Genomic DNA, 24,256 nt, shown 5'->3' on the forward strand with positions numbered 1-24,256 from the left:
CAAACACCACTAAATGTCCATCACGAGTCACAAGATTCTTTTTTCAATTTCCTTAGGACATAGCAACCTGGCCTAGTTTCATGTATTACAGATGAATAGTGAACACTTTGCTATAAATCTTGGTGAACTGTCTTGCAAAATATTTTTATAATGCTTAAAAATGTGAAAAATTAATGACTTAATGCCAAATACAATGAAGCTTTAACTGAGATGGGGGGATTTTTATTAGTCTTTTATGCATAATATTATTACTTTGAGTTGCTGATTGTTTTTAATTCAATTTTTACTGAAGTTACTTAATAACTGTCACTTTTCATTCTTCCAACTCTTTATTCATTGTCAGCTGTGGATGATCTGCCAGCCCACATGAGAGGGCAGGTTACATTCAAAAGAATTTTCTTTGGTTTAGGGACATGTGCAAAATCTGAGCTAATTGCAGTGCAACTTTATACTTTAACTGCTTCTTATTAGTGACCTAGCAGATGTCTGATGGTACTCAGATGTTCAGAGCTTGTACTGGGAGCCCACTGGACTCAGTGAGATGTGGGCACTTCTCTGAGAGGGATCTGTGAGACCAAGCTCCTGCATTCCCAAGTTCCTGCATGACTTTGGAAAGGTGTGGAGAGGTGATGGTCAAGGGCTGCTGCTATTTGATGGCCCAGCAGGGAGCATTTGCTGTTCATACCCATGTCTAGGGCTGTGCAGAAGCCACAGCAATGCCCACATCTCCCTAGCATTAAAAGATCCATGATACTCTGACTCTGACTCCCTGTTTGACACATCTGGGAAGGCGATGATTCCTATGCAAGGCAGAGAAAGCAGCAATGGAATGGGCTAAAACGTGAGAGGTAAGGAGAATGTAGGGGCTTTGCAGAGTGAAGACTGCCTTTCTGTAGTCCCCTTTGGTTTGGCAAAAGGCTCTGCTTTATAGGATAAGTAAAATAAAGACAAACTTCTAGGAAACTATTCTGATCCAGAACATGTGGCATTCTCAGTCATTGCTATGCTGAGTGGAGGGACAAATATCTTGAAGAACACCCTTCTTTGACTTTGTCCTGCTAGACAGCACCCTTGTGTTGGCATTTAAATCCACTTTTTCAATTGAGGGGTTCTCTAACAACAAAATGAGGGGACGTCTCTGAGGGATTTTCTGAAGTACATCCTCTAAGCCAGGGCTGAAGTGAAAGGATTTGTGTGTTTGAATGTGAAGCTCTATGTCTATTTGTGTGAAAAAAGGTGTGAATATTAGCATGTACCTCCATTATTTTTCCAAGTTTACAGAGTGAAGGCTACTAAAAGTATTGGAAACATGTGAATTTGAGCTGGTATTCATGTGATTCCTGCTTTCCATATCTTTTGAAAAAAAATTAAAAATTTGATTGTATAACTGAAAGACATAAAAGGTCTTTTATTCTTTCTTAACAAGGGCTGCTTGTGATCTTTATCCTTGCAGCTACTTAGTGTATACACTGGACAGTAGAAGAAAGAGGTACACAAACAAGAAATGGGAATATTCAATACGCAGGTAAAAGGGATAGAGGTGACAGATGTAACAGAAGCCAACTGTTGCCTAACTTTTGTCTTGCAGAGATGTGGGGAGAACAAAAGAAGGAGGGCCATGAATGAGCATTTACTTGTGTTTTTGTACCCAAAATGATGAGTGCATCAGAAGAAGAAAAAAATCATTGCCTCGGATGGCATTCTTGAAGTGTTGGAAAGGGAAGTGAAGAGGAACAAGGTGACCAAACTGCCAAACATGTGAAAACAGCACCATTATGCACTTGTTAATTATTATTATTTTTTTTAATCTCTAGTCTGGTTTGGCTGAGGCACCCTTATGCTGTGGTCGGCAATTCTTGCTGTCCCTGGAAAACACAGTCCCACACTCCACAACCTTCGAGGTTCTTGAGGACTTTTCATGTATTTAAAATGAATGAAAGCTTTTTGGGAAAAGCAACAGAGAATGCAAGCATCGTTTCTGTTTCTTTTCTACTGTTTTGGCTGCTCCCACAAATTTTATGCATCCTGTCAGCCTCCCATGAGAAACTGAATGGTATTTCCACCTCCACTCCGCACTGGTGCAGCCCATCTGCAGCACTAGGTCCAGTTCTGGGCTCACCAATACAAGGCTGACATGAGAATACCAGACTCCAGTGAAGGACAACAGAGGGAATTAAGAGATTGGAGCACCTCTCATATTGGAGTCACTGAGACAGCTTGAAAAGAAAAAAGCTCAAGTAACATCTTATTAATGTGTATAAATTCCTCATGTGACAGAGTGAAGAATACAGTCAGACTCTTAATGCTGCCCATGACAGGACAAGAGGCAGTGCACACCATCTGTAGTACAGAAAATTCCATTTCAATGAAAGAAAACCCCCTTTGGTACTGTAAGTGTGTCTGAACACTGGCACAGGCTGCCCATCGAGGTCATGGAGACTCCATTCTTTGAGATATCAAAATCCCATCTGAACACAGTCCTGGGTAATCTCCTGACCCTGCTTTGAGCAGGGGGGTGGGACTAGTCAATATGCAAAGGTGATTTTCCACCTCAATCATTCCATGATCCGTGATTCACTTGAACAACCTGTTCTTATTCCTTGCAATTATCGTTTGGTACTACAATATATTCAGGTTGGAGAGCACTTCTCACCTTCTACTCCTCATATTTCTGTGAACAAGAGTTATAATTCATATACTCAAACTTTTAGAACGTCTACTTTAAAGAGACAAAACCCAACACTTGACAGCTAGTAAAACCCATTATTTCCAAAGTAACAATACTCATAACTAAAAATTTCTTGTTCAAAAATTAAAAACAAGCTTTTAAATTAAATATTGATTTATTTTGTGACAGGGGAAATCAGCTGTAGCAGAAGACGTCAGAATTAAATTACCAGGTTTCCCATTGTTTTCTTCTTAATTGAAATTATGGAATCTTTACAGTGTTTCATTTTTATATGATTTTATGGGACTTACATAGGCCCTGAGTTTGCTTAATGACAACAGGAACTATAAAAATCCAAATAATAGAGTGAAATACAGAAGAAAGATTTCATGGTGCCTTAATCTGAGAGGCACTTCTTTTAACCCTTTGGTGAGTGTATAACATGCTTTTCCTAACTCTGCATTACATGGTAGGATAATTGCAGTGCTTTGAGCCTAAAAGTGCACTTTGTTCTTCATTTCATGCACATCTCCCTTCATTCTGCGGCCTCTGAAGTGAAAAAGCATGCCTAAACAGAATCAAGGGAAGAAAGACATGGAAACCAAAGTGAATCAATTATTGCTTTCAGCCTTGAGAAATTAATATATTTAACTTGTACCTTCACAAGTGCTGAGGTAATTTCACTTTTTTCTGAATACTGAAAGAACATTGAAAGCAGATTGACAGAACATTGTAAAGGAGGGACCTGGAGCACATATTGTTCAAACAGTTAAAGAGTGGCAAATTGAAGAAAAGAAGCACTCAAGACATTCTGAGTACAGGGACCATGTTTTCCTAAGAAATATTTTAAAAATTTGAAAGATTATTTGGATATAGAATAAGAGATGTGTTGTGAAAAATGTTGCAATGGCGAAAGAGATTCAATGGGCAGATTGACCTTGGAGGGAGCTTCTCCATTGTGTTGAGAAAGTCAAAGGAGTCATCAACCAGAAGCTCAGAACAGAATTAAATTTACATTGATAAATAGCTTGTGCAGGTGCAGAAGGGCATTTCTAAGGTAATGAGGTAAAACTATTAATGGAATATGTTTTGTAGAAAGTCTTGACAGGGAATAGAAAGCAGTCACACAGGAAAAGCAGAGAAATTTAGCTGCTTGGGAAGTTTATGCTGCAACTGGACAGAGAGCTGGGATCTGTGATAGAGCGTTCTGTTTCAATTACAAAGATGAGCCAAAAGAGCTTCTAGCCTTTCCCATCTTTGTGTTTTATGAGTACAGGTGTTACAGGCATGCAAAGTAGCATATCTTAATTGTCATCTCCAAATCAGACCAGTTCCACTTGTGTTTGGTTTAGCATACTGCATTTTGATGAAGTTTTCATCTGATTTCCCTTGAGGACAGCAGTAGCATTTCCACTCACCCAAGAAGTCAAGCTCTTATACTGTTTAATTTACTATGGGTGTAGAGAATTTAAAGTGCGAATTAAAACAATGGAAACATCTTTGTGGCACAGCACAGGAGAGCAAACCTAGAACAGTACAAATAGCTGTTGACTGCCAGACCTTTACTCATACTCCAGTAAACTTTGCTCTGGGAAGAAGGAGCTGCACAAAGAGCTGCTGGAGCCTACAAACTTCAAAGCAAATGACATGGAAGTGCAAATCAATAGAGAAACCACATGAAACTTTTCAAGGGTATTTGATGCCTTCATGTGTTCATTTTGAAATGTTACCTTACAAATTCCCACTAACCCTATCTTTCTTGAACTCACCAGCTATTTCCTGAATTAAAAAAAACCCCCCAATCTAGTAGCTCCTACGGAATCATCGTTTTAGTGCTTGGAGAATATGAAAGCTTCACTTGAGCTTCATTTTTCAGTATCATGCTTTTTGTGGAGAAAAGGTGCAAAACTTCCCCCTAATGCCTGCATTATTCCAGTGCAGTCCTGCTGAATCTCTCCTCCAGAATTGGGCTGGAGGAGACAGAAGGCATATATGATCTATTGCATTATTTTGCTGAAACACACATTTTTTCAAGAAATATTCACCTTGCATTTGCACATCAGTAGCATTCTTGGTAAATTGTTGGAATTTTATTTTTGCTATTACTTGTTCTGGTTGGTACCCTAGAGTAGACACAGGGGTCTTCAGACTGGATGCCAGGTGGTGCTTGCCTGCTCTCTAGCTTTGTACTTTACTAAAAGTTGAAAGTGGTGTTTCACACCAGTCAGTAAAGATGAGACATGATTTGTTGAAGTTGCAATACTTTCATGTAGTTCAGATCTTGGAGTGCTTAGTGAAATCACCTGAAGGAAAAAGATTTCTACTTATTATGGAATAATCTCTTTCCTGTGATATATTAGCTGATATACAGTTGTGATGCATTTGCTTGACAGTTCTGATATGTAATACATTTTAATAAAATATTTTAATCATCTTGAAATTGCCAAATAAAGTATATTATACTGTGACTTACTTGACTACTACTTTAGAAGAGCATCATGCAAAGAGTGTTGAACTCCTGTAAGGCTCCACTGACTTTAATGAATTTTGGATCGGGCCCATATTCCCTGATGTGAAAGTCTCAGGGAAAGTGCAATAAGGCCTCTCTAATAGCACCCTTTCATCTGTTAAAATGCAAGAGAAATGCACTGCTCTTAAATGTTTTTGATAAAATATATCTCACAATGTTTTTATAGTGTTGGAAGTAGGAGAAAAGCAAGTGTTTTAGGGCATTGATTAGAAAAATGCACTGTAAGGTTTAAAATATTTTAAAATTGCTCTCTAATGTTTAGAACTTGTGGAGTAAGTCTTCACATCTGAAAGTCACTTTTATCTTCATTTGGTCATGTAGAGACATTCACATTTTTCTATGTCCAAGGCGTGTACGCAGTTTAATTAGAACAAACAACAGAAATCTTACTTAAAAATGTTTATTGTAAAAAAGTGGCTAGAAAACAACATCAATTTCACTTCACACTTTCTTCAAGTTATCTATAGATGCTGCTATGGGCAACAATTTGCTTTCATTCATAACACATTCAATCATATAAAAATAAAAATATTTACATTATGTCAACATATTTTACAAAATCATCAATAAAAAAGGCACTTGGAGGGGTAATGCTGAAAATATTGCATTTCCTTTGTGCATTTAAAAAAAATAATTGTAAAACTCCCATGGATCCCCTCTCTTGCACTTATTCCCGTTTTTTAAAACAAAAATGAAGTTTTGAGGAACTATTCCATATTAAAGTATGGTCAAGCATGCACCAGGAATGTTTGAAGCTACAGTATTATCTTTTTTATTTATTTTTTAAGGCACATGCAGTTAATTTGTGGCTTTTAATTTTTTCGTACATTCTTTTATACTTTTTTCCCTCTTTTAGTTATGCAGTTTTAAAGCATTTCAGATCATTAATGAAGGCCTTGGCTTCTAATAAAAAAAAAACAAACACAGCAATGAATAATATTAAACATTTACTAAGGTAAACTTGGAATACTTTTTAAGGCACCTGAGATAAATGGTGTCTAGCAAAATTCACTTGGGTAGTATTTTTCATGAAAATTTCCACTTAAAATACTGTTTCTTTGGTTGAAATGGCTTGGCAGGAATGTATTGTTAACTTTGAAGCCTTTTCTAAGCAAGAAAAGACGACCTACATTTGGCTTCATCTATAAAGAAAGCTGATAATGCTTCTTCCTTTAGATCTACTTGAAATGTCATGCATGGCGTCTTTCCCTCTATTTCAGAATTCACACTTAAGAATGCAAATGTATGGCAGAACAGAAACTACTTAAAGCTCATTTCTACTGACATTCTAAGTTCTTCCACTTGTTTATTTATTTGCTTGTTTGGTGGTGTGTTGGTTTGGTTTCTTTGTTTTTTGGTTTTTTTTTTATTTTTGGCTGAAAGGTAGATGAGAAAACGCCTTTGGATTCCCACTTATCATTTGGAACAGAAGTGGAGAAATGCATCAAGTCCAGGTAAACATTGACTGCATGACTCAGTGTGCTACACAGCAGCCAGATTCCTCATGTTTGTGCAGAAGAGACATTCTGGAGAAAGTTTTGGAGCAATTTTTGCACTGGTATTTCTTCACATCTGAGTGGGTCTGCAGATGAGCCCTCAGATTGGATCTGTCTGCAAAAGCCCTGTTGCAGTGAGGACAGGAAAATGGCTTCTCTCCTACAAAGGAAACATCAAGAGAAAATAGGATAAATCTTTAAAACAAAAGAAAAAAATGTATATTTTTGGGACAGGTAAAACCTGCTTTTATCCTAAGAAAAAAAAAGAACAAACAGAAATAACTTGTTATAAGATAAAGTCTAATAAAAATTAATCAGGCCACAGATACAGCAGCTTTCAGCACTGCTGCCTCTTATGCAGAACCCCAGTCTATTGAGAATATGTTGTAAAACACAGTCTCTGAAAACAAGCTGCTGACACTGTCTGCATCTACAGGTGCATGCAGTACCTTTAAACTGGGCTCAATCCAAAATTTTCAAATATTTTCATAGAATATTTTCTGCTTAGTCTGTGTGAATTACTGGGGAACAAGGGCTTTGTCTGAAAAGCAGCAAACAGCTGTGCAGACATTGCCTTGTACCCAGTGTTGTACTCAAAACCCTATTTTTGCCACAATAGAAAAAACCCAACCACATTGCTGATGATGAGTTTCTAATTCTTAAGGACTTGAGGTAGTGCATGCAAAACTTGCCAGCTGCTTAAGGAGTCAGAAAGCAGCCCCTCATGCATTGCCTGTTTTTTGCTGCCTGATTTCAGAGTCAGCTGGAGGCTTCTCAAAGTTAGCAATTTCCAAAGCCTGAAAGTTAACAAAAAATCCTTAAAGCAAAAGCTTCAGCTAGTGGAAATGGTCTAAACCATTGTAAAATTACCAAGGAAGCAATGCTGATTTATGCCAGTATCTGGCCTGCAGTTATGAGACCATGCTAAACCCCCCCACTCCCACCTTCCCCTCTCTCTGCAAGAAGGAGAATTTAGCCTTTTAATGATTCATTTAAAATTCTGTGGATGCATTTCAAGGTAAGTTAAGAAATGCTGCTGGGTTTTCCACCTGTGGAGAAAAATAGCAAAAAGGCACCCTGATGTTATAGCAACAAGAAACTGCAAATGAAACTTGCTCTTACCAGTGTGAGTTCTGATGTGTCCTTGAAGTAGCCAGGGTCTAGAGAAAGCCTTGCCGCAGATCTTGCAGACACAAGGTAGCGTGTGGGTCCTGATGTGCATCTTAAGCGCTCCCAGGCTGACATACTCCTTGTCACAGTACTTGCAGCTGAAGGATTTCCTAGACTGGGCATCACAGTGCAGCTGCTTGTGTTTGGCCAACCCAGAGAAAGTCGAATAGGTCTTGTTGCACAAACTGCACTGGAACTTTTCGGCTTCGATCGCATGAGGGTCTGAAAGCTTTGACTGGATTCTCTCTTCTTCATCGCTAATGGGGCTTTCTGAACCGCTGTGGTCTTTGGAGGAGGTGTCGGAAGGTGGAGGTGGGCTGACTCTTCCCAAAGATGAGGGGTATCCAGAAAGCGGAGAGAGGTCATTGGGTAAAGGAGACGGTAGCAGCCCAGTTGTAGTCCACACAGTAATGGGATTGTAAGCTACTGAGCTCAGGATCTCTGGCTGTGGTATGATAGGGACTGGATAGCTTTCATACAGGTATGGGGATATAATCACTGGAGAGAGAAGAACATTTTAAGATAAGAGAACCAAAACATTTTTCAAAAAGCAGCAAAATTAAGGCTTTGAGTATTAAAAGCCGCACAAATGAAACACCACTCAGTAGGGTAATCTGAATATAAGGAGCATTCAGGAAATACTGTTTGATAGATATATTCTGATGGGTAGAGACAGTGCCCTTGAACAGGCAAGTTGCAGCTGGAGAGTCCCTTCAAGGCGGCATGCTGCTCCTAAATCTGTGCAGCCTGACACAATGAAGCAGTGAAACTTCTTGAAGGATTTGAATAAAAGTTTCAATTTCACCACCAACAGATAGAGAACAGGAAAACTCCAAAACTTTCTAAGTAACTTGAGTTCAAGTGGATGAGCAAACTTTCACGATTCATTCTGGTCAGCCCTGAGATATTTCTCAAAACTCCCTCCTTGTAAGCAGGAGAACACAGAGCGAGCAGTGATCCAACCCGTCCCCTGCAGCCCGCAGAGCAATCCCACCCCTCCTCGCTCCTGCCACGCAACGCCCGCAGCCCCAGAGGCGACGCGGCGGCCCCAGATTCCGGTCTGTTACCTGTGTGAGTGTCCAGCTCGCTGTAATTCGGCTTCTTGGATGAATTGAAATGCTTCTTGACCAGGAAGGAGCGTGGCATTTTGGAGGCAGGCTTGGCGCGTCTCGCCGGCTCTCTGTCCTTTCGGGCGGTGGCGGGTGACTCGCGGTGTCACTGCGGGCGCATCGGAGCCGCTCCCGGTCCCTACGGCCCCGCGCAGCCCATCCACTCCCGCCTGTGCAGCGGCACTGCCGAGCCGCCTTGAAAAGTGCTGTAAATACCCACGAGTCAGGTGCAGGGGGGAAGGGTTTTCCGCTCCTCCAATCGCTTCGGGATGTTCTCAAGCACTTTTCCAAAGAGGCTGTTTTTCTGGGAGGGCTCTGGGGCTGCTGGCTCAGGGATCCAATCCCACTCGGAGGGTTTGGTTCAGGTTTCAGCTCCTCCCGCTGGAGACAGCTGTGAACGGGGGAGCGAGCTCTAGCAGAGCGCGTTACCCTGCTCCGAAGTGGGGGGATGTGGCTCTGTAGAACTGCAGCCTACAAAAATGTATTGCTCAAAATTCTTGAAAATAAAGGTCAGTTTACTGATTCAGCTGAAATATATTTTTTTCCTTTCTGACAGAGACCTGGATAAGTCATAGGCACTGAAACTTTTCCTTCTTCCTCTCACCCTTTTTTGCCCCTTGCCCCCCTTTCCTCCCTCTTTTCTTTTTCCTCTCCCCCACCTTTCCCCCCTTTTTTTGTTTTTTATCCTTCTTTCTCTTTTTGTTTTTTTATTCTTCTTTCTCTTTTTGTTTTTCTTTTAAATGAATCTGGTTTCCAGATGTTTGATATGAGAATTACAGTGGGACAAACTGTGCATTAAGAGCAGAAGGGGTCAAAACACACACACACACACACACACGACATTACAAGGTACCAAGCTGGCCGGCAGACTCAATGGAAGGCTTTGAACTGAATGTGTGCCTGCTCCACTGGGGAGCTGCCTTTGAATAGTTGTGCTTAGGAGAGGCTGGAGACGAGCAGCCTGCCTCCCTGACCTGCACCCTTTCAGGCAGAGAGACCAGACAGATACTGCAAGTGAGTTCAAGGAGAGGGAGAAGCCTTGGGAGGATTATATTTCAGAGCAGGGTGATAGTCTTTATATAATATGCATACTGCCTCAGACTGCTCATATGAAGAATATTTTCTCTTTTACTTTAAAAATCTGCAGAATGCAAAACCTCGACCTTTCCTTCCTTGGGAGTAGTTATGTCACTCCTTTGCCTATCCTCTTAGGACATTGCCAAGGAAATTTTCCTAATCATCCAAAGCAGTTAAAAGATGCATAGATAAGCAAACCCCCCAAAATTATAGACTGGGTAATCTAAATGGCTCTTAAATGCCCTTCTCCATTAGTATATTTTAGGACCTCTTGATTTCCTATGAAGGTATAATTTATATTATGTATTTCATTTAAGATGAAAGCCTCTTAAATGTGCCACAGAGTGTTCTGGTTATCTAGATTGATTTAGAGGAGATATTCAGTCACAGATAGGTTTTTTAATTTTAAAATATTTGCATTTTGGAAATATGGACAGCTGAATGCTGGTAAATTTCTAACACAAATTACACTCCGATTGACTCTTGGTCTGCCCTCCCCACCCCTTCCCCCCCTGGTTGTGTATTACCTCCACCTGCCTGGGCACATACCGGCATGCCGTACTGGTGTGACGCTGGAGCTCTCTCTCCTCTTGGGAGGAGGCGTGCTGGGTGCTTTACAGAGACCACCCCAGCCCGTTTTTGCAGCAGGTGTTGGAATAGATGTGAAGGAAAAGAAAAAAAAAAAAGTTCAATGGGTGTGTTAAGACATGCAAGAGCAAAGTGCTTTGTCAATCTGCATGACTTCTTAATCTTGGGGAATACCAAAACAAGTGCAGGGAAAGTTAGCTATTTTCAAGAACTGATTAAAAAGATTCATCTTTTCATCATCTAACTTTTGTGTCTGTTAGTGAAAGGTGCCATACGAATTTCCAAGTGGCAGGGAACATACCCAGGCTATGGGAGGAAAGAGAAAGTGGCAAAGAAAGGGACTTTGCAGGTTACTTGCTTTGCAGCTGGGGCAAAACGAACAGAGGTGGTTTTTCCAGAAGAGAGAGCAGTGCTTGCAGAGACACAATCTGTTACTTTCCTCATCTCCACAGAAATGAAGAAATCCACAAAGCATTTTTAAAGGTTTCATTTGTGGTCTTGCTTCCCTCTCAGCTCTGTTCCATCTGACAAGTCCCTGTCCCCTGCCAGCTCTGGGAAAGCATTGCATTTCAGGATGTGAGGCATTAGTCTGTATCTAAATAGTCTGTTACATGAGCTGTGATTCAGACCTTGAGCTGGTTTAAGTTTGTGTGTTGAAATGAATGGAGCCATGCAGATTTTCACTGGCTCGGGATCTGTTCTTTTGTGTGTTTGTTAAAAGCAAAGGGTCTGATTCACCAGCGAGGTTCTCCCTCTCAGGGCATTTTCACCAGCATAGCACCGGAGTGATGCAGTTTAAATTAATTGCACTTATATAAATCACAGGAGCGTAAGCAGTTAGCCCACTGGCTGAGCTGATTGAAGGATGTTAGGAATTGGATAGAAGGCATGTTATTACACGGTCCTGAAAGGATATTAGCAGCACATACTACCTGAGTGAGGTCTGCTGTCAAAAAAAGGGAGAGTCTGCGTGAGGAGTGGGTGAGTCAGAGCAAACAGGTGTTCTGGGTGTTTACGGCAAATGTGGATGAGAGGGCACTTGGAGACGTGTGGCATCCATCCCCGTGCAGGAAAGGCAACACAAAGGTCGAGTGCAGAATACAGGAGGTTTTCCCTCCTTGGAGGAGCCAGGGAAGTGTGGAGGGTGGCGGGTGACTCTGATTGATGGTCACGCTGCCTGCGGGCAAAGCCTTGCACCCACCTCCGAAAAATCAGGCCTACAGCTTCCCTCTCACATTTTACAAGTAGCTGGTCTTTTAGGGATTCTTTATGTTTTTACTTTGAAAGCTCATGTAAAGCTGTCTTGTTAATGCCACTGTGCTGCTAATTGCCACTCTGCAAAGTGCGTAGGAAATGATCCAAGCAATTCTGCTGCCTGAAACCTTGGCATGTGCTTTGCAGCAGCTAAATGATTAGGACCAGAGCTTCAACCCTACAGCAGAAATGGCCTTTTTATTTTCTTTTTTTTTCTTTTTTTTTTTTTTTTTTTTAACATCGGGACACTTGTTCCTGTGCACAGATGACAAACTGTGAGCTTCACTTTAGTCTCCCCATTTCAGATAGCTCCATGAAATCCCTTTCCTTGTCAGGCTTTCTGAGAAGGGCAGTAACTTTGTTACTTTGTTTTCTGGAAGTGGAAGGATGCCAGAATTATGTTTATTATCAAAGAGGGAAGAAAAGCCCAAACTAAGCCCAAACTATAGCTTAATTCTTCTCATGACAGTGTTAGTGTCCCTATCAAGCATCAATACTAGCAAGAGTGTGGATCAGAAAATGTTAAATATCTGGATAAACCACAGCAGAAGCAAGAAAAATAGTTTCAGAATATTAAATAAGTTATGTTGGATCACTATTCCCATATTTCTCAGGCAGTGCTCTTAATCATTTTGACTGCCATGGAGCCCACGGAAGGCAGCACGGTGAGGTTTGGAAGAACCCCCAGGAGGCACTGAGCCCAGCAGAGCTTACCAAAAATAGCTCTGGAGGTTTATTGATGCAGGTGACCACTTCATCCTGGAAGAGGTAGAAGCTCAAGTAACTCACACCTACAGAACGGCTCTTGTAATTCACAAACCTCCTACATTTCAAAGGAAAGTGTGAAATGGTTAATATGGGGAAAAGAAAGGTGGGTTTTCAATAGTCAGCTGAATGTGGAACATATCAACTCAGCTTCAGTGTTACCCTATGCTTTCATATTTCCCTCTTGGTGCCAGCTGATAGGTCCTGGAAAGTAAAGACATGGTGTGACTTTTAGAAGCAGGAAAACTTTAGTAGCACTAGAAACTGAGCAGTGCTTCAAATGTGATTAGATTGGATGCCAGAGGGAAATAAACCCAAAATTTGTTAATTTGTTAACAGAGTAGAGGGAAAACAATTAGGCGAGGGTATTCTCTTCCATCACTCCAACACATGTGCCTTAATAAATTTTGAAACAAATGCTAAGAATACCTTTTCTTTCACATTTTTATCTTCTTTCCAAATACTGACCTGAACTATCAGCAGAAATGGCAGCAAATTTAATGAAGGATTTTTATGAAGTGATGTCAAGTGCCAGTCTTTTAGGCCCTAAGTTCAATACGGTCACAATAAATCTGTGCATTTTAGAAGATTTTCTCCAGTCAAATAAAAAATGTCGACATTTTGAATGTTTTGCGCCAGTAAATACATTTTTTCTAAAATCAGTAACTTTGCCAGAGTTTAGGCACATTTAAGAGATAGTGATTGAACAGCAAAAGTCTGACTCAGTCTGAACTTTCCAATTAGTCAAGGCCTTTTGAAGTGTCTCTTAAAGATCTAAGCCTGTCTATATTTTATATATATCTATATGAAAATAATTTTCCTTAAATACAAACTTCCATTTATTAATGGATGCAAATTGGTTCCTTTTGGATCAAGCAGTTCAAACAGTCCTGGCTTCTGCATGCCACTCTCCTTCACACCTGTGTAGCTTCACCGACTTAAGAGGGGTCATTTTGGAGTCAAATTAGCCCGTAATGAAGGAACATGGTCATAGTTCAATTTTCCTACATTGTTTCTCCATGAAGATATTTTAACCATGGGCCAAATTCCCCTGTCATTCCCATCTGTAATATCTCCACTGGCTGCAGCTGACCTATCTCAGATGTACTCGAGCAGAACTGAGATGCGATTCTGGTGCGTTGAATGCAGCCCTGTTTATGTGTGCAGTGCTGTAACAAGTATTGGTTCCCCAAAATTGTGTCACACCCCAGCCCAGGCCGTCGCACTCAGGAAAGCAACGCCGACCTTCCCCTACGTGGCTGCGTTATTCATACGAGGAGCAAAAAGGCTTGGGAGCGCTGCCCTGGGGATGCAGGGAGCGCGGCGAGGGCGTTGTGTGGTCGGAAGGAGCCACCTGCTGGGCACAGCCCTGCCGGGACAGGGATGCTCCGCGGAGCCAGGAGCGGGCCGGCCGCCCCACCGTGCGGCCAGCCCGGGAAACGGGGATGTGCGGGCAGCGGCATGGATCACCGCCCTGCTGGCTGATGGGCTCTGGGAACAGAAGGACAGGGAGCCAGCAGCGGCAACCAGACAGCTAAATCCCTTCCCCACTTTTTTCTACTGCCGTCTATGACTAGTGTAGCTTTTCATCGTTATTGTTCGCTGCCTACGGCAAAGTGAGACACGAAGGCATCATATGAGATTGCCTGCTCTGGATAATGCATCCTCTGTGTATGTGTGTGTGTGTGTGTGAGCACCCAACAGAGATCACAGAACGGTTTGTGTTGGAAGGGATCTTAAAAATCATCTAGTTCCAACCCTCCTGTCATGAACACATTTCACTAGACCAGGTTGCTCAGATCCCCATCCAGCCTGCTGTTGAATACTTTCAGGGAGGGGGTATCCACAACCTCTTTAGGCAACCTCTTCTGGTTAGATTAAAAATTTCTTCCTCATAGCTAATCTAAACCTACTCTCTTTTAGTTTGAGGCCATTTTCTCCCTTGTCCTATCACTATTAAACCCTCTAAAAATCCCACTCTTTCTTGCAGTCTCCCTTTAGGTGCTGGAAGGCTGCTCCAAGGTCTGCACAGGGCCCTCTCTAAATGTTTATTTTTCATGTATTGTACATTATACATACCACATTGCAGTCTACAGCATCTTCACCAGGAGAAGCAGAGTGGCAGACACTGATCTCTTTTCTGTGGTGACCAGTGAAAGGACCTGAGGGTCTGAAAGGCCTGAAGTCATGTCAGGGAATGTTTAGGTTAGATGTTATTAAAATGTTCTTCACATGGAGGGTGGTTGGGCACTGGAACAGGTTCCCTAGGGTAATGCTCTCTGCACCAAGCCTGACAGAGTTCAAGAAGTGTTTGGACAATGTCTTCAAGCATATGATATGATTTTTGGGGCAGTCCTCTGCAGCATAGTTAGTATTTCTGTTTCAGTAGAAAGTCATTCTTTTGCTGTGTAAACAGAAGATGAGAATTGCTAGATTTGGTGCAGTGTCACTCTTCTACTTCATCCTGAGGCTTAGGCACCTTTTGCAATCCCTGCTGCTTAGAACAGAGGTGGTGCTGCAAGGCTGGCTCACCACCTAGTCTTCATTCCCTCTCTAACTTCATCTATTGCTTATACACTGCAGATGCTGCACTTGGCTATTCTTATAACTTCTTACATTGACTTTAAGTACTTTGTCTTTCTCAAGGACCATTTGGAAGTTCCCAGGGCCCCAGAGATTTCTGACAGTGCAGATTTCTCTTCTCCTGAGAACCAGCTTCTTTGCATTTAGACTAGTGCTCTGCTCCTGGCTCTGTTAAGCTCAATAAAGACATCCTCTGCTATCTTCTCAGACAATAATTGTTGCCAGCTGCAGGCCTGGTGTCTGAAAGTCCTGTTTTGTCTTTATCTGTTATCGCTGCACTAGCTTTGAGGGCAGGCTGATGTCTGGAGCTTTTTTTTTTTTCCTTCAGCAGTACCTGGCAAAAGACGTAGTGCAGATTGCAAGGGACTGGGTGGTTCAGCATGCCAGAACCTACTTTCAACATTGCAAGCAGAGACTTTTTTAGTTCCAGACAAATCAAGCAGTATATCTTAGGGATTAACACACAGTGACTTCTTCACAGGGCTGTGTTCCCTGATGGGAGGTTTCCCAAATATCCAAGACATTTTTGAGGGCTTTCCACCATCATAAAAAATGCTAAAGACTGCAAAAATGAAAAAACACAGCTGCCAACTCTGCTTTCCATGAGTTTGAGGGTGTCTGGGCTTTCTGTTCTTCCCGCTTCCTTCCTCAGCAGCTCCACCAGACCTGAGAGATGTCTGTAGTTTGAGTTTCTTACTAACTCTTGTGAGAGCCTTCATCTGACTACAGTATGTGCCGGAAGAATTGGTCTCCTTACAGTACATCTCTGTTAGGCTGCTAGAGAGGACACGAAAGGACTGTTGTCTTTACCTTTCATGGTGTGGACAGTCAGACACAGCATTTCAGCTGAACTGCTGGTTGGTTTTAGTAATGTTTTGTGGCAATGGTACTGCCTTTGCATCAACTATTGTACATTTCAAGTAATAGTAGCTTAGTTTGTTTGTTTGTTTAATTTCTGTGTAAACAACTGGCTTCAAATGTGTTTTATAGCATATTACCAACACTTGGCTCACTTCTTCCCCCTCATGTTTTGCTTCCTCTTGGTTGTGGTGGGAGTAAGCTGCAGCTGTCTCTGCACATTGCCTAGAACTGGTTATATCATTGGTCTCGAAGTTAAATTAAAGCTGTGTTGGTATGGCTGAATCATCAGCTGAATTTCTGGTGATGTGTCTCTCTAGCATACTTTTCCATGGTCCTGAATATTTCTTCTGCAACAGGTCAGTGCTCATGTACTCTTCCTGTTCTTCCTGTTTAGAAACATGCTGGATTAGTGTTTCATCAGTGTTCAGCTCGGCAAGGTGGTATGAAGTGCACAATGAATGACTGTCTCTGGGGAGACTTTTATGCCTCTAAACTGCATGAAAATTGCAGCAATCTCAATTTTGTGAAGAAAGTATTTTTTTTTCTTTTTGGGATATGAAACCAGTGTTTCTCTGCAATCCTGTTCTGTTTAATACTGCTCATTCTGCCCCAGATTTGTGAGTTGTTGGTGAGGTCTCACCAGCATCTCAGTAGCCTTCCCCACAGAGGCTGCTGAGGATTTGCATTTTGACTTGTGGGGTGTCTCTGTGTTATGGGTAGTGCCTTTTCCTCCAATTCTTCTTCATATTTTAGTTCTTGGTGAATTGCATCCTTTAGCTTCACTGCTATAAAAGACAGAGTGGCAGATCTTTCCTGAACTCACAACTGCCAGTAGGGTTTATGAGTAAGATAGATCAGAACACTGAGAAACCACATTGCCATGGATGAATCGTGTATGTACAGATAGTGATATATATGTTTCTACATGGAAGAGACTGGAGACTGCCTTGAGGCTTAGGCTCACAGCTGACTCATGTTTTCATGTGTAAACTGGCCTAAAGTAGGGTGGCTACAGCTAAACTGTCTATTAGAAACAGTCTTATGAAATGCTGAAGGATGTCTAGGCCTTAGCTGAGAGGATGCTAACGCTTGCTGTCCAAAGCCATGCTAAGAAAATGCTAAAAATGAAACTGTTTAGACATTTGCAATCCTGTGCTTTGCTGCTGTTCCATCTGCTAATCCAGACATAGTTCATATTCCTGAAAGCAGGCTGATTCTACACTGAAGGAAATATTTGCCAAGAAGCTGAATGCAGGTATGTTAAACAGGACAAATTTCTCTCTAGTGTCTCATACACACATTTCTTTATAACTTCTTTTCTTCCTAACAAGTCATATGCATTGTACTGTGTATTACGTTCTGACACATATCTGTTCAGGGAAAAAAATAAGGAAAAAGATGGATTGATGAATTTTACTCAAATTATGCTGTAATTTTCTTAGATATAATTTCAAAACTTCTAAATCAGCCAGTGAATTTCTAAGATTCAGGTTATAGATTTTTTCCACTGCTACTAGTTTACTTTAAAATGTTGTTGCAGCTTCATCCACTATTATGAAGCATCTGTTTCAGTTTATTTTGTATCAGTTTAGTCCTAGCCTCTTACCCATTGCTATCCTCCTAGCCTCTTATCCTCACAGCTACAGAGAAGCCTCTAGGTACTTGGTAAATGACTTACAGAAGATACAGATATTCATGACATCTGGGGAACAACTACTATTGATCCCAGATGTCTCACTGCTCTTCATGGCAGATGTGATAGAGGCAGGTGATAAGAGGGAAATGATGAGTCCCATGTTATAAGCACCAACAGGAAGCAGAGTGAGTAACCAGTATGACCAGCTTACATCTTTTGAAGTGGAAGTAATAAAGACTTGCAAGAGGAGGTGGCCTGTTGCAAAATTACAACTAGCAATCATTCTGTGGCCGATATACTTCACTAAAGAAAGCAAACATTTTGTAGGAGCACTCTATATGTGATAGCCTGCATTTCAAGTGGAGAGCTGCTTGAACCTCGGAAGAGTCACATCTTTAAAACTTTAAAGATGAGCTTACATCTTTTTCACTCATGATAGAACAGGAGTCCAAGCAGCAGGGTTTCAAGATGAAAGGTAACTCTATAGTTAAGGCTTGATTCACTTCATCTTAAGAAAAGTTTCATGTTTGATCAACCTGAGAAACAGGTTCCTGTTCTGCAGCAGATTCCCGCTGTTTATGTATCAGCTGATGTTTCTAATTTCTAAAATGGGGCTTATGACATTCCCCTATCTTCTATGAAGTTCTCAGGACTACTGCCTTAAAGCACGGACAACATTAATAAGGATATTAGTAGTATCTTGGAGCAGAAGGAAGTCTGGAAGAAAATTCAGATGTGGATGAGAAGGGAACAGAGGGAGGAGGAGAGAGATGTAGCTTGAATGTGGAGCCTGAAATTCCTTCAAGGCTGTGTCAATTCCCTCCTGCCCCCAGAACCAAGAGGCTGTGCCGTGTTATTTTGTGTTTCTCCCTTCCACCATTCTGCTCCTGCACATTTTGTGCACGTGTCTTATCCCTTGGCAGAGTAAGTGTGAAGTGCACAATTAATGATTTTTCGTGCTTCTCCTCTGGACTTGTTTCAACTGGTCAACATCTTTCTTGTGTCTCTGAGGTACCATTTCAAGAGATTTTGCACTGGGAAAAGAAAATGAAACCAAACCTCTCAAGCTAAAGCTGAGGTCTTAGTTCCTCTGCCTCTTGAGATATGAATGAATTGCTCCTGTCATGTGGTGTTGCAAAATTAATGACTTGAAATAACTATGAAATGCTTTGCTGAAATTTTACAGAACAACAAAGAAAATGTGCATTGCAGAATTCAGTTTAAAGCATTGATAAACACAAAATATAGAAAAGAGAGGCCTTCAGGGCCTCTAAGAAGATTGCTTTTCACTTTTTCTTTCCTTTCTTGCAGTTTTGTTTTCTCATTAATTACTCTTAATGCATGAGTCAATATTTATGTGGGTAATAACACTGGCTATACCAGCTGCTAGAAATTGCTCATTTCAGGCAATTACCTATTTTGAAACTGCCTAATTCACAATTTATTTATCCCCATGCAGAATAGATTGATTTGAAAGGAGGTTTATGCTTTTTTAGTGACTTGAATAGTTTGTAGAGGCTGATCCTTGAGGAAGTGAAAAGCAAATTTGCCTTAAATTTGGCTTGATCTGTGCCCCCATCAGCAGTGACTGTCAAATTACCTACATTCCAGAGGGTGATTTTACTCACTCGATAATTTTTTCATATGGAATGAAGTGATGTACCCAAAAAGAACCTTATGGTCTAAGGCAGCTTAAAAAATAACCAAAAAAATCAAAACAGAAACAAATCCCTGATAAAATAAACCAATACTGAGACAGCTTTAAAGTCCACTGAAAGTCAGACTGAGTGGTATAGCATGTAAGAGCAAATATCTGCTGTTCTAGGCATCTCCCAGCTACCATATGAGTTTAATGTGCAGATCAGATATTGCTGTACAGTTTATTGTTTGTGAATTGCTCTTGCAGAATTTTTGTTGGGATTCTTTGTGAAATGTACGATGATAAGAAAGTTTCATGCATGAGAATCAGTTAAAAAAAAAAAGAGAAGCATACCATGAGAAGAAAGAATGAGCAAACCAAATAAATGTCAGGCTATTGATCTCTCAGATCATGCAAAGGCTTTGAAAAATATGAAGTCTCTTTCAGGTGGCAGAGAAGTCCTGTCAATTCTACTTTACTGACCTCTAATTGTCAGCATAATGCTGTGGACAGGCCTTTTGCCACCTGAATTACTTAGGAGCAGTATTTCAGTTCCTCCAGATTGCTCAGATGTTCCTGAGTGAACATCTCACTTTTAAAAAAATTCTTTTTTCTTTCAGCATCATTGTTAGGAACTTTCCATAGTTCCTCTATCCTAAATGGTCATGTATCTTTCTTTTATACATTTCCTTGGTTCTTTACATTTTGTTCTTCTGTGAATGGCTACAACTTTTCACATATGAAAAGATGAAAAATGAATGTGCAGTGCTGTGTAAATTACTAAAACCTGCCTTTACAATTTAGGTGACCTTCCTTTACCAGAGTAGCCAGGTATATCTGCAATATGATGGGAGAGGGATGCAGCAGGAATCTTAGGGCTATTTTGCGTACGCCTGGCAATGATTACAAATATGTGCAGTAAATTACTAAATCTGGCCTTTCTGAGGAGTATGGTGTATTCTCATGCCAGCACAGCCAAGCTGATCTGCACGTGCACTGCAGATGTCCCCAGGACTGGCAGCTGTATTGAGCAGCTTGTCCTTCACCAGCCTAAAGGTCACCAATAAATGTAGAGTCCTCACATTTCAGGTAGACACAACTTCCTTTTGAGAAAAGGGGCTGCATCTGAGAGGAGCCTGTGACATCTGGTAGGCAGGGATGGAAAGTCAGCTAACTCCATTGTACTGAGGCTGTTAAAAAACCACAAAGCCAGCAAAAAAACCAAAAAAAACCAAAACCAACCAACCAACAACAACAACAACAACAACCACCAAAAAACAAAACAAAACAAAACAAAAAACCCCAAAACAACCACAACAACAACAACAACAACAACAACAAAACACCAAAAAAACCCCCCAAAACCCCCAAAACCCAACCTGTGTAGGAGTGGAGCAGGTCTATTAAAAACAAGAGTAACTATGGAATAATATTTCTTTTCCTCAGCATTATTTTAAAGCCATCCTTGAAAGATGGTGGTTCCATCAGCAGGCCTTTGGTCTGCATGCACTTGGGAAAGTCCCCAAGTGCAAAGACAGCTGTGATGGACAGTTACTGAATAGCACATTTTGCTATGATTCATGTAATCAAGTTATTTCTCCAGTTACATGCAGTGTCAACCTCATGTCTCAATAACATCTAGAGAATTAAGCTACCTGGAGAATTTGAGTAGCATTTGAGAAGACATAATAGCACAAAAGATCAAGGGGATTCACTCAAGCACTGTCAGGGATGTTAACAAAATTACCAGTGAAGAAGAAAAAATGAGTCAGTGATGAATAATCATGTACTATATCAGGTAAGTCAAGCCTTTGTCTCTGCAGTAATTAACTGTTCCAATGATATGGGCCGGCAATGTAATGAGGAAGCATCAGTGAACATGCACTAATTACATTTGCTTTCAAATTCAACAGAAGCTGAACAGCTGTTTAGTGCAGTAGGCAAATTAAGTGCACTAGTCAGATCCAATTTTGAAGTGAATCCTTGATGTCACTCAATGATTAATATGTAGGCTGAATGTTTAAGGGCATGACTCAGCTAAAAAGTACTTTCACTCTGTGTCTTACTTTTTGCTCTCTTGATCACAACTTCCTTGTACAAAACCCCACTTTGGGGTATGTGTGTGGAGGGGGTCGGAAAGAAGCAGCTGAAGAAAGTGACTTCTGGTGTCCTCCTTGCAGACATTTCTTGCCAATCGTTTGTGGAGAGCAGGAGAAGAACAGAATTTATCCTCTCCTGCTGGGAAAGCAGCTGTGGAGATAGCTTGCAAAACTTGTAGTTATAGCCTGTACCTGAAGCCTGCTGGATCAGAGGTAAACTAGGGCATCCATCAGAAGAAAGAGCTGTTCCAGTTCATTGGATCACATTAAAAGACATTTTAAGTAGGGAAGGCAAATTTTAACAATGTTATGTTAGCACATGAACTCCTCAGGAATTGACTGAGTGGCTCCACGGCCCTCACCACTGCATCTTCCTAGCTTTTCTATTACAGCCCCAACTCCTGCACTAGGGACTAGCACTCTGGGCTGGAGTAATAAATTGTGATAACATGATATTTTCTTGCTGTGTCCTGCAATGTCTGACAAATATATTCCATATTCTCATTGTTCTGGTTTCAGCTGGGACAGAGTTGATTTCTTGTTCGCAGCTGGTACAGTGCTGTTCTTTGGAATCAGGATGAGAATAATGTTGATAACACACTGATGTTTTAGCTGTTGCTAAGTAGTGCTTACCCTAAGCCAAGGACTTTTCAGTTTCCCATTTTCTCATGCTCTGCCAGTGAGCAGGTGCACAAGAAGTCAGGAGGGAGCAGAGCCAGAACAGCTGACCTGAACCAAAGGGATATTCTGTGCTGTAGAATGTCATACTCAGTGTATAAACTGGGAGGGGGCTGGCAGTGAGTGGCTCATCTCTGCGTGTGGACAGGAGGGGTGTTGCTGAGTGAGTGGTGAGCAGTTGTATCAAACTGTTCTTATCTCAACCCACAGTTTTGTTTTTTTGGTTTTTTTTTTTCTGATTCTCCTCCCTGTCCCACAGCGGAGAGGGGCAGGGAGTGGTGGAGGAGGGGGTGTGAGGAGTGAGGCTGCCTTTTTGGACTGCTGTGGTTTAACCCAGCCAGCAACTGAGTCCCACACAGCTGCTTACTTACTTTACTTGAAATGAAGTGAAATAGAAAACTAATAAAAATAATGAAAAGAAGAAAGAGAGGAATAAAACACGGGAGACACAAGTGATGAACCATAGAATTTCTTGGGAAGAACATGGGAAACTGAAAAGTCCTTGGCTTAGGGTAAGCACTCCTTAGCAACAGCTAAAGCAACATGATTCTCATATTAAACCCAAAACATAGCACTGTACCAGATAATAAGCATAATATGAACTATATTCCAGACAGAATTAGGACACTGATATTGTGCACTATTTCTACCTATCTTGTAATGAATCTGGAGGGAAGGGATGCCATCCATTGACAGACTTGAGAGTTGGGCCTGTACAAACCTCATGAAGTTCAAAAAAGCCAAGTGCAAAGTCCTGCACCTGGGTCAGGACAATCCCAAGCACAAATATGGGGTGGCTGAGAATGGATTTAGAGCATCCCAGAGGAGAAGGACTGGGGGGTGTTGTTGGATGAGAGGCTGGACATGACCTGTTGACATGTGCTACAGCCCAGAAAGCCAACCATGCCCTGGGCTGCATCAAAAGAAATGTCACCAGTAGGACAAGGGAGGTGGTCCTGCCCATCTACTTTGTCTTTGTGAGAACCCACCTGGAATTCTGTGTCCAGCTCTGAGGCCCTGAACACAAGAAAGATGTTGACATTCTGGAGGAAGTCCAGAGGATAAGCAAGTCCAAGCCTTGAAGAGGCCTGGAACAGCTCTCCTATGAAGACAAGCTGGGAGAGTTGGGGCTGTTCAGCCTGGAGAGAAGACTTTAAGAAGACTTTACAGCAGCTGTCCAGCACCTAAAGAGGCCCTGGAATAGAGCTAGAGGGAAACTTTTCATAAGGTCATGTAGTGATAGGGCAGGGAGGAATGGCCTTAAGGTGAAGTAGGGTAGGTTTAGGTTTAGTTATTTGGAAGAAATTCTTTGCTGTTGAGTGTTGAGGCACTGGAGCAGGTTGCTCAGAAAGGTTGTAGACTCCTTATCTCTGAAGGTGCTCAAGACCAGATTGGATGAGGTTCTGAGTAGTGGATTAATGGAATGTTCCTTACTTATGGCAATGCAGTTGGAATTAGAAGATCTTTAAGGTCCCTTCCAACCCAAACCTTTCTACAATTCCATGGTTCTATAATTCAATGATTGATAGTATTTAATTTCTGGATTTTTTTTCTATGCTTCACAAAAAATCCCAGTCTTGCCATTTGATTAGGAATGGATTGGCACTGGTCAATTAGAGCTGAAGAATCACCACAGCTGTTTCTGGTCTATGTGAAGGTTGATTAAACAGCCAGAAAGCAACAAGTGGACACTCAACCATGTGCATTGTTAGAGAAAAACATCTAGGATTTACTTAATTGAGGCCTTTTTCTTATTTGCATTCAGCTTCTCATTATGTATGAGGGTAAATCCATAGAAAAACACTAGGTGCAATGAATGGGATAATTTAGTGTTCTTGTATTAACAATGGGACTTGCTTGGAGAATGACATGTGGCAAGTCATCTGAAACTTAGGTTTTGGTGTTTTTCCATGCCTTGATTGGCAAATGTATTTCCTTTATCACTTCAGCCCTTTTGTGTCTGTCACAGTGATGGACTCTTTTTGATCACTTAAAATATTACTTTTAAAAGAAAAAAAGAATCTCTCTGATAGGTCAATGCTGGCTTTGAAAATTAATTACTCATGGTCAGATATTCTTGTTTCAGGGCACTACAGAAAATAT

The 24,256-nt window shown here is 41.2% G+C and overlaps 2 protein-coding genes and 1 long non-coding RNA gene across 3 annotated transcripts in view; 1 reads left to right on the plus strand and 2 right to left on the minus strand.

The window, feature by feature from the left end:
* PPDPFL (pancreatic progenitor cell differentiation and proliferation factor like) overlaps window positions 1-24,256 on the plus strand; it is a 129,622-nt gene that overhangs the window by 55,535 nt on the left and 49,831 nt on the right. The window lies entirely within an intron of this gene.
* SNAI2 (snail family transcriptional repressor 2) lies at window positions 5,583-9,125 on the minus strand. The gene is made up of 3 exons (XM_064385937.1): window positions 8,932-9,125; window positions 7,817-8,362; window positions 5,583-6,854 (listed from the first exon to the last, which is right to left on the minus strand). Exons 1-3 carry the CDS (start codon window positions 9,008-9,010, stop codon window positions 6,673-6,675), a joined length of 807 nt encoding a protein of 268 aa, XP_064242007.1. The 5' UTR covers window positions 9,011-9,125; the 3' UTR covers window positions 5,583-6,672.
* Window positions 10,577-23,261, minus strand: LOC135289335 (uncharacterized). The gene is made up of 4 exons (XR_010352109.1): window positions 23,143-23,261; window positions 14,737-17,471; window positions 12,607-12,715; window positions 10,577-10,662 (listed from the first exon to the last, which is right to left on the minus strand). It is a non-coding gene; the product is annotated as an uncharacterized LOC135289335 (long non-coding RNA).

The sequence above is a fragment of the Passer domesticus genome, chromosome 1 (assembly GCF_036417665.1).
Source record: "Passer domesticus isolate bPasDom1 chromosome 1, bPasDom1.hap1, whole genome shotgun sequence".
In the NCBI taxonomy this organism is placed as follows: domain Eukaryota; kingdom Metazoa; phylum Chordata; class Aves; order Passeriformes; family Passeridae; genus Passer; species Passer domesticus.